The sequence below is a fragment of the Epinephelus lanceolatus genome, chromosome 5 (genome assembly GCF_041903045.1).
Source record: "Epinephelus lanceolatus isolate andai-2023 chromosome 5, ASM4190304v1, whole genome shotgun sequence".
Classification (NCBI taxonomy): domain Eukaryota; kingdom Metazoa; phylum Chordata; class Actinopteri; order Perciformes; family Serranidae; genus Epinephelus; species Epinephelus lanceolatus.
Window position 1 is genome coordinate 35,121,434 of NC_135738.1, and position 12,709 is coordinate 35,134,142.

The 12,709-nt window shown below is 39.8% G+C and overlaps 1 protein-coding gene and 1 pseudogene across 1 annotated transcript; one reads left to right on the forward strand and one right to left on the reverse strand.

The window, feature by feature from the left end:
- The first annotated feature begins 10,377 nt into the window (after nucleotides 1-10,377).
- Nucleotides 10,378-11,282, forward strand: LOC117257935 (histone H1 pseudogene; annotated as a pseudogene).
- A 636-nt stretch (nucleotides 11,283-11,918) lies between these two features.
- LOC117251474 (histone H2B 1/2-like) lies at nucleotides 11,919-12,336 on the reverse strand. Its single transcript, XM_033617782.2, has one exon. The coding sequence runs from the start codon at nucleotides 12,315-12,317 to the stop codon at nucleotides 11,943-11,945; it is 375 nt and encodes a 124-aa protein (XP_033473673.1). The 5' UTR covers nucleotides 12,318-12,336; the 3' UTR covers nucleotides 11,919-11,942.
- Nucleotides 12,337-12,709: the final 373 nt, after the last annotated feature.

The following is a 12,709-nucleotide window of genomic DNA, read 5'->3' on the forward strand; positions in this document are numbered from 1 at the left end:
AGCCGGTTACTTCCTAAGCCCTGGAAATCAGCGCTGGTATCAGTGATCCCCAAACCAAACAAATACCATCACCTGGCAGCCAACTACAGACCGATTAGCCTCCTGAGCACTCTGGCCAAACTACTGGAGAGAGTGCTGGCTGACAGACTTCAATAACATTTTGATGCTCTGGGAGTTTTGGGGGTCCACCAGGCAAGATTCAGGAAGGAGAAAAACACAACTGACAACATCCTGAGGCTGGCAGAAGATGTTCAAAGGGGTTTTAACAGAAAAATGGTAACAATTGGAGTCTTTTTTGACATTGAAAAAGCGTTTGATAAGATGTGGCATGAAGGACTCATATACAAGCTACTGGACCATAACCTTAAACTCCCACAGCAGATGGTGGTGCTTTTAAAAAGTTTTTAAAGGACAGAGAGATTGGAGTAAGTAGCCCAGAAGCCAGTGTTCCACAGAGCTCAGCCCTCAGCCCCCTACTGTTTTCTATTGTACATTAGTGACATATTTTATCCACCCAGAGGAGGGGGACAAGTCTCATAATTTGCAGATGACCTCTGCTATTGGGCCTTTACAGCAAATACAAAATATGCTGCTAAGAAGCTACAGAGGTGCATCACAGAGATGGGTGGCTGGGCAAATATGTGGAGAGTTAAACTTAACCCAACAAAAACACTGTGTACTCTTCACCAGACACACCCACAAAAAAGATCAAATAAATATTATACTATATGGCACAACTCTTCAGGTCACCCAAACAGCAAAATTCTTGGAGTGACATTTCAACAGAGTATGCAGTGTACAGCACACATTGCTGCAGTTAAGGGTGAGGCAAGATGCAGACTCAACCGCCTGAAAGTGCTCTGCAGAAAACGGGGAGGAGCAAATCCAGAGACCGCCATATGCGTATATCAATCCTACATTCGGCCTCTGTTTGAATACGCAGTGCCTGCCTGGTGTAACATTGGAGGAGCACAATTAAAGAAACTTCAGGTCGTCCAAAACATTGCTATCAAAATGTGTTACAGAATACCCAGATATACAAGCAATGAATATACCCACCAACTCTCTGACTTGATGACACTGCAGGAAAGAATGGTCACCTTGGGAAAAAAAATACCCCCACAGGGCAGAAACCAACCCATCACTCACACATTACACATAGGCTTTTATTTATTTATTTGTTTATTTTAATAGTTTTATTCCAAGTTTTAAATTTAAACTACCTGAGTTTTATCCAAGTTTTAAATGATCTTTTTATAATCTTAATATGAGGCAACACTAAGGTTTTTCTTTTAATGTTTTTTGTTTGTTTTATTATTGGATTTTTACTGTTTTATTGCTTATTTATTGAAAGTTAATGACTTGTAGGTAGTTTTAGAACTAGTCATTTAGAGTCAGCTGAAGGAAAACAAAGTGAAAAATAAAAAAGGTGTATAAAAAAAGGGGGGAAAATGTGTGTGTGTGTGTGTGTGTGTGTGTGTGTTGTGTGTGTGTATGTGTGTGTGTGTTTACTGCTTATTGTTTAATTAGGATCCCCATTAGCTGGCACACAAACAACAGGCTAGTCTTGATGGAGTACTCATAAAAATGTTGAAGTTACAGCAATACACAGATCCAATTACAATAAAAACAAAACAAAACAACAACAATAAAAAAAAAAAAAAAAAAAAATTACAAAAGCAATAACAATAAGAGACAACAGTAACTCTCAAGCGTTCATAAGTGACTTTACATGTTTTTTTAAAAGCTTTCTTACTTGAAGTATTTCTAATATTCAAAGGAAGATTATTCCATAAAGATATGGCCCAGTATAGTGTAGTAGTATTGCATTAGTTCTTGGGCGAGGTAATGTAAGTAATCCATGAGTTGAAATTCTGGTACTGTAATGATGAATATCAGAACTATATCCAATTTGATTAGGAAGATCTATAGGGTACTGGCTGTAGATACTATTTCTAATAAATAACAATAAACTGATAGAAAACCTATTGATAACTTTAGGCCATCTGAAGTGAGAATGCATTTGGTCAACATTAGATCTATAAGAACAATTAAGAGTAAGTCTAGCTGCCCTATTTTGTATGGTTTGCAACTTCCTTAGTTCAGACTTGGGTGCAGAAGCCCAAATAACAGAGCAATAGTCAAGATGACATAACACCAAAGTTTGTACTACCTGTCTGCATATAGCAGGTGTTAGATAGGTGGTACATTTCCTAACAGCTGCAATACTTTTACCCATCTTAGCAACTAGTTGGTTAATATGATCAGACCAGGAAAGTGTGTCACTAAGAGTAATGCCCAAAAACTTTACCTTAGAAACTTGTTTTATTTTTTGCCCAGAAATCTGTAAGTGAAGTGTAGGATTTTTAGCCAGACTATATCGTGAACCAAAGACTATACTAGTAGTTTATAATTTAGTATTTAAAACCAGTCTATTGCTAGTCACCCAATCAAACACAGCATACATGTCCATTGAGAGGACAGAGTGAAGTTCACTAATTGTAGATGCAGACTAATATAATGTGGAGTCATCAGCGTACAATATCAAATTGGATTTTTGAGTCACAAGAGGAAGATCGTTCGTAAAAATTGAAAATAAAAGTGGTCCAAGACAGCTGCCTTGTGGTCCCGCAGGTTAAACTTTTGCTGCTAGACAGCGTACCATTTAAATATACACATCGAGTTCTGTCAGATAAATAGTTCTCTAGCCAAGAGACAGCCATACAGCCAAATCCATAACACCTCAGATTATCAATCAGCAATTTATGGTCAATAAGATCAAAGGCTGAACTAAAATCGAGTAAAATTGCACCTGATAGCAAGCCATTATCAATTTCCTTTAGCCAATCATCAGTCATTTTTACCAGTGCTGTACATGTGGAATGACCTTCTCTATAGCCATGTGGAGCATTATATATCACATTGTTTTTTTATCAAATAAGCTTGAATCTGTTTGAATACAATTTTTTCAGGTAGTTTACTGAGAATTGATAAGATTGTAATTGGTCTGCTATTCTATAATTTTAGGGTTTTTTATCATGGGAATTATTTTTCCTTCTTTCCAAAGCTTTGGACAAATTCCACTTCACAGACAAGCAATGAATAAATGGCACATAGGAGTCGATATGTAAATAGCTGCTGTTCTTAATAATTTACCATCAAGGCAGTCTGTACCAGCACAGTTATCAACATAAAAACACTCAACTCAAACTTACAATTTTTACCTCTCATAATGTAATTATCAATTAGTGTGCATGAATTACAATTGTTTACCATTTCCATATTACACTGTAGTTTGTTAACCTTTTCTACAAAGTAGCTGTTAAAATAATTTGCCACATCCAGTGGTTTGGTTATAAACACTCCATCAGTTTCAATAAAGGATGGATGCATCTTAGAATGTCTACCCATTGTATTGTTCAGGACATTCCACAGCCTTTTACTATTATACTGAACTCCCCTTATTCTTTGTTGATAGTACTCCCTCTTCTTCTCTCTGTTTAGTTTAGTTACTTGATTTCGTAGTGTGCAATATACTTTTCTTTCGCTCCCTGAGCCCGAATTCATATGAACCTTTTTGGCTTGGTCTCTTTGTTTTATTAAACTGATTAAATCCTTGTCCATCCAGGGTACACCTTTAGACCTTAATGTAAACTTCCTGATTGGTGCATGTTTATTAACTATATTCTCAAACTATTCCGTAAAAATTTTCAAAGCTATCTCAGGGTCAGATTCCTCACAAACCATAGACCATTGAACCTTTTTAATATCTTCTAAGAATGCATCCTCAGTAAAATGCTTATAAGACCTAGCACTGATTATCTTTATTCTGGCTTTAGGAACTTTGGTTCTTCTGGACATTGCAATGAGGTTATCGCTGAATCCAACTAGGAGGGACTCAACTGTGGAGCAAATCTCTGGTATATTAGTATATATATATATGATCTATACAGGAAGAGGATAGAACACCATCCTTACTAACAAGCACTCTTGTAGGCTTAGACACTAAGGGCCGGATCTACTAAGATCCCAATTTGCCTGTACTAATTTGCATGCGCAATCTAGAATTTTGCGTGTGGGGCTGAACCGTGGTTTGCGGGTGATTTACTAAGAATGATTGTGTAAATGACAACAGGTGCAAACATGTTGGAGACACCCTATTTAAATGAGGGTTTTGAGTGTTTTGTGGTTTGCAGCATGGCGAGTTTGAAGAGAAAGCGCAAAGTGAAATTCGACCCTATGGAATTAGAGGTGTTGGTAGATGAGTCCAAGAAACACTTAAATGAGCTACAGCAAAGAAACCTGACTGTCTCACAAAGGAACGCTATATGGGAAGAAATCTGTGAAAAAGTAAATGCTGTTGGTAAAACGATGCTAACAGTGGATGTAGTGAAAAGAAGATATCGAGGCATCAGAAGAAGAACAAAAGAAAAACTGGCATATAATAAAACATCTGCAAATAAAACAGGTGGGGGCACAGTAGATGAGATGCCTCTGACCAGCAGCCAGGGAGCGGAGAGGAAGGAGAGGTGCGCACGGTGGGCAAGTTCCACCTGCGTAAAAGGAAACACAAATAATACACTCAACTGTCACGTTTAAGTTTTCTTATATTGGCTATGAATATTCATTTTGTGTAAAATAGGCTATACGATAAATAGGGATGGGTACCAAACTTCGGTACTGAATGATCCCCGGGGCGACATTCTTCAAGACTGCAGTATTGATAAGCTCTGACCTTAACGGTTCTGCTATACAGAACCCACACACACACGCACACACACACACACACACACACACACACACACACACACAAGACAGCGCATACACCAACTCAAGCTCGTAGCCTACCTTTAGATAGATAACGATGGCGGAGAGAGCCAAACGATCAAAAGTGTAAGGGCGGCAACACTAGTAATTTGTCAAAACACCTTGCGAAAGTGCATCATATTCAGAGAGAAAGATGTACAGTGTTTGACTGCCCTAGCACAGCTAGTTCATCTACGTCCAGTCCAGGTTTGTAACATTATGCTAGCAGCCAACACATGGAGTTAATAACCATTAGCTATTTTGCGACCCTATTTACTAAATAGAGTTTCCGGCACAAGATAGCGGCTTACCGGCGACGGAGAAGCCTGGCTCCAGGTCCAATATTTTCCTCTTTGTTGGTGTCATGACTGTCCAGAAGTACCTGAACAGCCGAGCCGTGGCGGCACACAGGTATGTGGCATGTCAGAGGGAAAACGAGCCGTTCACATTTCTCTTTGTGGCAGGTAACGGTCCACAAACCTCAGCACACTTTAGGGACTGTTCTTTACTTGTCAGGGGAGGAGGGTGGCTGGTTGATTTTTATTTTATTTATTTATTTTATTTTGATCCCCCCCATGTTAATCACTTATTGATGCTGTTTTTGAAGTATGAATAAGTAATTTATTCAATTGAAATATCATTGACGTATTATAGAAAAGTGATTTATCTTTTTATAAATGACAAAAGGCACATCTGCCTAATTTTTGCTGTGGTATTGTGATACTACTCAGAATCGTGATACTTTCACTGGTATCGTACCGTGGGTCCCAATTTTGGTACCGGACAACACTATTATTTTATGTATTTTACATTTCAAGTTGTAAAAAGTAAAATGCTTTGTTAAAAAACTATTTTGTTGCATAATGAGAATTGAGAAAATAAAGCAATTTATGTTCTTAATTTGTTTTTTTCTTTCTCAAAAAGTATCGATAAGAGTACCGTTAAAATACCGGATTGATAAGCAGTATCGATAAGAGTAGTAGTGCCGTTAAAATCTTAACAATACCCATCCCTAACAATAAATAATTGTTTAGTTTTGTTTTTTTGCCACGATAAATGTTAGAGCTATAGCCTAATATATTTTGTGACCGAAACAATGTGTCTTTAATATGATTTTTCGTGGCTTAACATAATTAGATGTTAATAAGACTGTGTATTTGTTTGATAATAATGTTTGGAGTCTAGAAAGTGATTTCAATGTTGATTTGTTTAACTTTGCAATGCTCTGCAGTTTACTGGGTCACACTAACACTTGTATTCTAATCTACAGCATATGTTTAATCAAGGTGTATTTCTGCATTACATATTATTGAATGAAAATAGAAAAATAAATCAGGGCACTACAATCTGGGCCACTTTTTCTGGCCTGTACAGCAGTGCTCCTCCAGTGCGATCCAAACAACGGAACCTGCTCTTCAGTATTCCAAAGGTGCGCTCCACAGTATTCCGTGTGCGGATATGGGCCTCGTTGTAGCCTACCTTATCTCTCTGGCAGTGGTCGGGTTGAGAACAGGTGTCAGGAGGAAGGGGTGTAGGGGATATGCACTATCACCTTTAAACCCATATGAATCAATATGAAACATGCTCTTGTTTTTAATGTAATTATTTTACAAAGGATTTTACAAATTGACTCACCTACAAGCCAGCCATCTCCAAACTCGCCATCTCGCAACTTGGAAAACAGAAAACTGTTTCTCAGAATAAAATAATCGTGTACTGACCCGGGCTATTTTTGCCACAACATTGGTAATGATGCCTTTGGCATCACAAACGCACTGCACATTCAATGAATGCATGTGTTTGCGATTTCTGTACACATGCTCAGTGTCTGCAGGGGGCACAAGCTGCACATGGGTGCAGTCAATCGCTCCTATAACTCTGGGAAATCCAACTAATACAAAGAAGCCTTGTTCGGTCTCATTCAAGGAGTGCCGAGTGCATGGAAACCTAATAAACCTGGCCATCCGGTGCAATGGCATTTAGGACTTCAGACAGCACATTTGAAAAACAGGATTGGGAGATCCCAGCTGTAACAGCTACCGTACACTGGAATGACCCAGATGCACTCTAAGTTCCTCCAACAGTTTCAAAATGGCAATGCTGGATAGGCGATATGTTTTAATAATTTTTTCCTCATTCATTCCAAAAATGTTCACACGAGGGTGAAAAATACGTTCTCGGTGTCTTCTTTCAGCGTTTTGATGTTTCCTTCTTGCAACAATAACCGCAGCCATGTGTGCGCAATTACGTATACAAACCGTTTGCACCTCCCTTTGACCCTTTGTTAAATATAGACGGAGTTTCTATTTGCAAAATTGCTTTCAGGTTTGATAAATCACTTTGTGTGTGCTAAATTAATATATTTACATTTTCTCCTCCCAGCACACACACAATTGCGTGTAAACGCCCCATATTGCATATTCATTGCAGCAAACGTACTAACTGGATGCAGACTTGCTATTTTGCACCTTTGAAAGATGCAACCCTTAGTGCGCACTGTTAGTAAATCAGTTTGTACATTTTTTTGCATGTGCAATGAGTTTGCACATGTTTTTATACATGCAAACCTTTAGTAGAGCCGGCCCTATCTGAATTAAATTGCAGGTACCAGAAATTAACAATAATCTATTCTTCATGTGGCAGTTGTCTGCAAGCCAATTCACATTAAAATCACCAAGCAGATACATTTCTCTATTTTCATCAGTCACTCTGTCAAATATCATTCAGATACCCATATTAGTGTTAGGAGGTTTATAGCAGCAGCCAACAACTATTGGCTCAGTAAAAGGTAAATGCACTTGTATCCACAGAGCTTCAATATTATCCTTCATTAAATCAGATCGTAGTTTTACTGGCATGTGATCTTGTATGTAAATTGCTATGCCACCACCAAAATTGTTTCTGTCCCTACGATATATAGAAAAACCATTAATAGATATTAATGAGTCATCAAATGAACCATCTAGATGTTTTTCAGTTATAACCATAATATCATTGTTTTTTAAAAGTGTTTCAAGTTCATGTATTTTGTTCCTCAAACTACAGATATTTAAGTGTGCGAAAATTAAGCCCTTGGATAAGTTCATAGTGAGTTGTTTCCTTGTCAGTAGTTCAGTTCAGTCCATGGTGATGCTGAATAGGAGCTGAAGTTGAAGAAGACCAGAGAGCTAGGCTCTAGCTCCCACCCCTTACTTTTGGGAGGGGGGATGGACAATAGGCCTATCATATCGGATGTAGGCTATGTCGCCGCGTTCTCTGGCAGCTTTCATGGCAGGGATGAGTTCCGTGCGCTTTTATATATCATAACCGTGTACATATCCCTACAGGAAAGTGCAGGCTACATAGAGGCTGTACCAACATAATCAGCTAACACAAGGTACAGGAATGAAATTAAAATTGGATTTTTTTTCTTCCCATTGCTATACTATTTGTCAGATGATATAACTCAGATTTTCACAACCTAAGGAGAAGTGTTAAGCTTTTTTTGCAAAATTGGTTTCAGATTAAGGAGCTGTCCAGGGTGCTTATGCATAGTATTAAGTTATTGCTATAAGTAAAGGTAAGATAAAGGTAAAATACTGGACCACCACTGTTATTATTATTATTATTATTATTATTATTATTATTATTATTATTATTAGAATAATATTGTTTGTCATTTTGGATCAAACTAGTTTCATTAAGCTGCCAAATAGTTTACCCTTTCTCTGTAGAACTGGTGTGTTATTTTGAGGTTTTTGAAGGAAATCTAAATTTCAGTCAGTCTGCACTTACGTTTTAGTAAGTTTTTACAGAAAAATTGTAATATTGCAACATTGGGCCTGGATGGGAGCAGAATTTGTGTATTTGCACTCACACTGTCACAACAAATCTACTGAACAACTAAGGGTTCATTTGCAGTGTGGATTGCTTACAAAGCTCTGTAACAGTAAACATCATGAATAATAACCACACAACAGTCACAGTTTTATGAATCATAATTTATTGGGCTAAAAAGAAAAAAATACAGGATGAAAACTTTGGGGCAGACCCAGAACATGCTGGTGGAACTTAAATTAGTGGGAGAAGACAGTGATGACAACTTTGTTTAAAAACCAGTGCCTGGTGTTCATGTACAGTGTTACTCCAAAAAGCAGTTCCTTTCCTCTGAAAAGCAGAGACGGACACTACAATTCCTGCAGAGTGTCTTGGAGTAGCCTTTATTGCAGTGTCTGCAGCGTCCTCTCTTTGTCTTCACTGGGAAATGTGCGATCATGTCCTAAGGCACATCCACTGGTGGTACACATGACCTCTTCGGAGCAGTCACAGGTCTCTGTGGTGTTACTGTCATGGATGTCACTGGTGATACAGGGCGCGTAAAGATGGCCACCCTCTCCATGGTGTGTTGACAGTTGATTTTGTCTGAATAAGATGAGAAAAAATATGAATTACAAAAAACGGTATAATCAGTGAAATACTAAATAAGGTAAACAACAGAAATGGATTCCTACCAGGATGAGAGAAGATGCTATTTGCGCCTGAAACCCTCTCCTGTTCAGCATCTCTTTCTTGGGAATATTGCAAGCTTTGCAGTCCCGCTTGTAGAGGAGCCAGGCGTTGATTACAGCGAAGATGATGGTGTGTCAGAAGATGTAACTGTAGCAGCTGTGCGATTTCTTCGGAAACTTGTTTTTTGCAGCAAATGAGTCCAACAATCCACACCACTCATGTATTTATTGTAGGTACCCATAATGTAAGGCCTCTCAGCTTTAAATTTTCCATTACCACGTTACTATTATCATCAGTTAGATTCCTATATTTAATCGTTTTATTCAAATGAATACTCAGATCTAAAGCCCCAAACCCCTGGGTCCTTTGCTTTTATGCATTCACTCGATTTTAGGTAGGCTTCTTCTCGGATAATGAAGTTTTCTGACATTCAGGAATGATTAAAGTGAAACAGTGTATCTGTTAGAAGCCATTTTATGCTTCCCCAGACAGGTGACATGTGTTTAATCATTAATATTATCTACCCTTTAGTAATAATTATATTTATTATTATTACAATCTAATGTATGATTATCAATTTATATGAAAGTAATCCTCAGCAGATAACATGCTGACAGTCACGGCGAGCAGCTCTGATACAAGTCTGACTAAACGGCGGCCATCATCAGTGTGTTTGCTGACACCAGAATAACTTCAGTTTATTCCAAAGTCATCAACAGCAGATGGTTGTTTTTACACTGAGTCCCTGAACAAACATGTGGGCTGCTGGAAAACGGCTTTGATGGAGCTGTGATGCATTTGAAGTCATTTTAGGAGAGAAATGAGTGGGAAATGCCGCTGAGCAGTGCTGGCCACGGCGGTGAATAGGTGAGGTTTGGAGGCTCCACAGACAAAATGCAGAGAGCATCAGAGCTCTACATGACTTGAATATGAAGAGACACAAGTCCGCTATCGGCTCCCTTCACTGTCAGCCTTCAGCACTTGTCCCACATTTAGTTTTTCACCTTTTCTCAGTCAAGAGAAAACACAAGTGCTCCAGCTTTCACACTGCACAGAGGAGCCACGGGCTGGGTTGAGTCTCCACGGTTCTCACGGTGTGTTTAAGGACAGCCTCCTGCTCGGAGCTTTCAACAGTCCAGTCAGACACTCTCGTGTGTTACTCGGCAAGAACAAGATGGCAGAGACAGCTCCAGCTCCAGCTCCGGCCGCCGCGCCGGCCAAAGCCGCCAAGAAGAAGGCGCCTAGACCGAAGAAGACCGGTCCTAGCGTCGGCGAGCTCATCCTGAAAACTGTGGCCGCATCCAAGGAGCGGAGCGGCGTGTCTGCGGCCGCCCTCAAGAAGGCTCTGGCTGCCGGAGGCTACGATGTGGACAAGAACAAGTCCCGCGTCAACACTGCCATCAAGGCCCTGGTGGCTAAGGGCTCTCTGGTCCAGACCAAAGGGACCGGGGCCTCCGGCTCCTTCAAGATGAGCAAGAAGGCTGCCGAACCTAAGAAGGTCAAGAAGCCGGCCAAGAAAGCCGCTCCTAAAGCCAAGAAGCCCGCCCCGGCCAAGAAGCCCAAGACAGCGGCAGCTAAGAAGCCAGCAGCCGCTAAGAAGTCTCCCAAGAAGGCTAAGAAACCCGCAACGGCCAAGAAAGCAGCTAAGAGCCCCAAGAAGGCTGCAAAGAGCCCGAAAAAGGCCACCAAGAGCCCCAAGAAGGTGGCCAAAAAGGCCCCTGCAGCCAAGAAAGCCCCCGCAAAGAAGGCAGCCAAGCCCAAAGTCAAGAAAGCAGCAGCCAAGAAGAAGTGAGCTGTCATCAGTCTCATCAACAAACTACTCTCTAAAAGGCTCTTTTAAGAGCCACCCACATCATCCTTAAAGAGCACTCTGTCATTAATTCGTTAATTAATTAATAGGGTTTTTTTTGTTTGTTTTGACTGTATCACTCGTGCTTTGTTCGAGCTATAGTGGGCAATACAAAATAGAGACATCTCTGATCTATTAATTCTGAATTCATTGCGTATTGTAAAATGAATAGTCATCTTATCGATATACTAAGACAAAGGTGTGCTCATGTTATTGGAAAGAGTGATGATTGAGTTTTAGAAGAAATAATAAACAGGGTCTTTTCACAACTGTTATCATTAAACATGTATTGACATATAGTGGTAGAACGTAAACTTCAGTGCATCTGTCAGCTTTAGTTACTTTGAAGCTTGACTTCTACAACATATCAATAAGGTATGAGGTATTAAAACAGCAGCCAAGAAGAAGCTAAATATAGAAACAACTCTGTAAATTTTATTAATTATAGCTCTTTAAATAGTTAACTTATATATACAAAGCGAAAAAAAATTAGATATTTGGCCAGTTACAGTTAACTTAATTTTATCTGTATCTCACCCATCAAAAACGACTAACAAGGTATTGCTCTACAGATGTAAAAGGCAGGGTGTCTTCACCTTATAATGCAGTCACATGAGACAGGCGTACATCAGAATTTCCTTTATTCTGTTTTTTTTTGTGAAAGCATGTCATTCACAATGCTTAATTAAGCAGTGACTGAACAATTCAGACCGAAGAGACATGAGGAATTATCTTCAGAGAAAGTGGGTGGCTCTTAAAAGAGCCTTTGTATTGATTTTTTTTTTTCCCGTCAACACGTTTACTTGGAGCTGGTGTACTTGGTGACGGCCTTGGTGCCCTCAGACACGGCGTGCTTGGCCAGCTCACCGGGCAGCAGCAGGCGGACGGCGGTCTGGATCTCCCTGGAAGTGATGGTGGAGCGCTTGTTGTAGTGAGCCAGACGGGAGGCCTCACCGGCGATGCGCTCAAAGATGTCGCTCACAAACGAGTTCATGATGCCCATAGCCTTGGACGAGATGCCGGTGTCGGGGTGGACCTGCTTCAGCACCTTGTACACGTAAATGGCGTAGCTCTCCCTCCTGGTCCTCCTCTTTTTCTTGCCGCTCTTACTGACGCTCTTAGACACGGCTTTCTTTGAGCCCTTCTTGGGCGCTTTCACGGTGGTCTCAGGCATGATCAGAAAAGTCGATTTGTCCTTTATGGAATGGCGTCATTGTCTGCAGAGGAGTCTATTTGTATCCACTTGATGCAAATAGTACTGTGCTGTTGCTCGCACTGGATTGGTCAGCTTCTGAAGCTGGGAAACAATACAGTGGGTGAGTGAGGGGAGAAAGAAGAAAGAAAATCAAGTTATTTAAAAAGTTAAAACTAATAGCCGGCGTTGCGTTAAATACAAAATTATTCAGCTATTTAGATAGTAAATGATACATACCTTGTTATAAATGATATATTTGATGCCATTCCTTTTCAAATTACATACAAAAGAAATTATTAGATCAAATCTGTTCAAAAGCTTCTCTCTCTGATCTGTGCAGGATTTTAAATCCTCACATCATCCATCTAAGC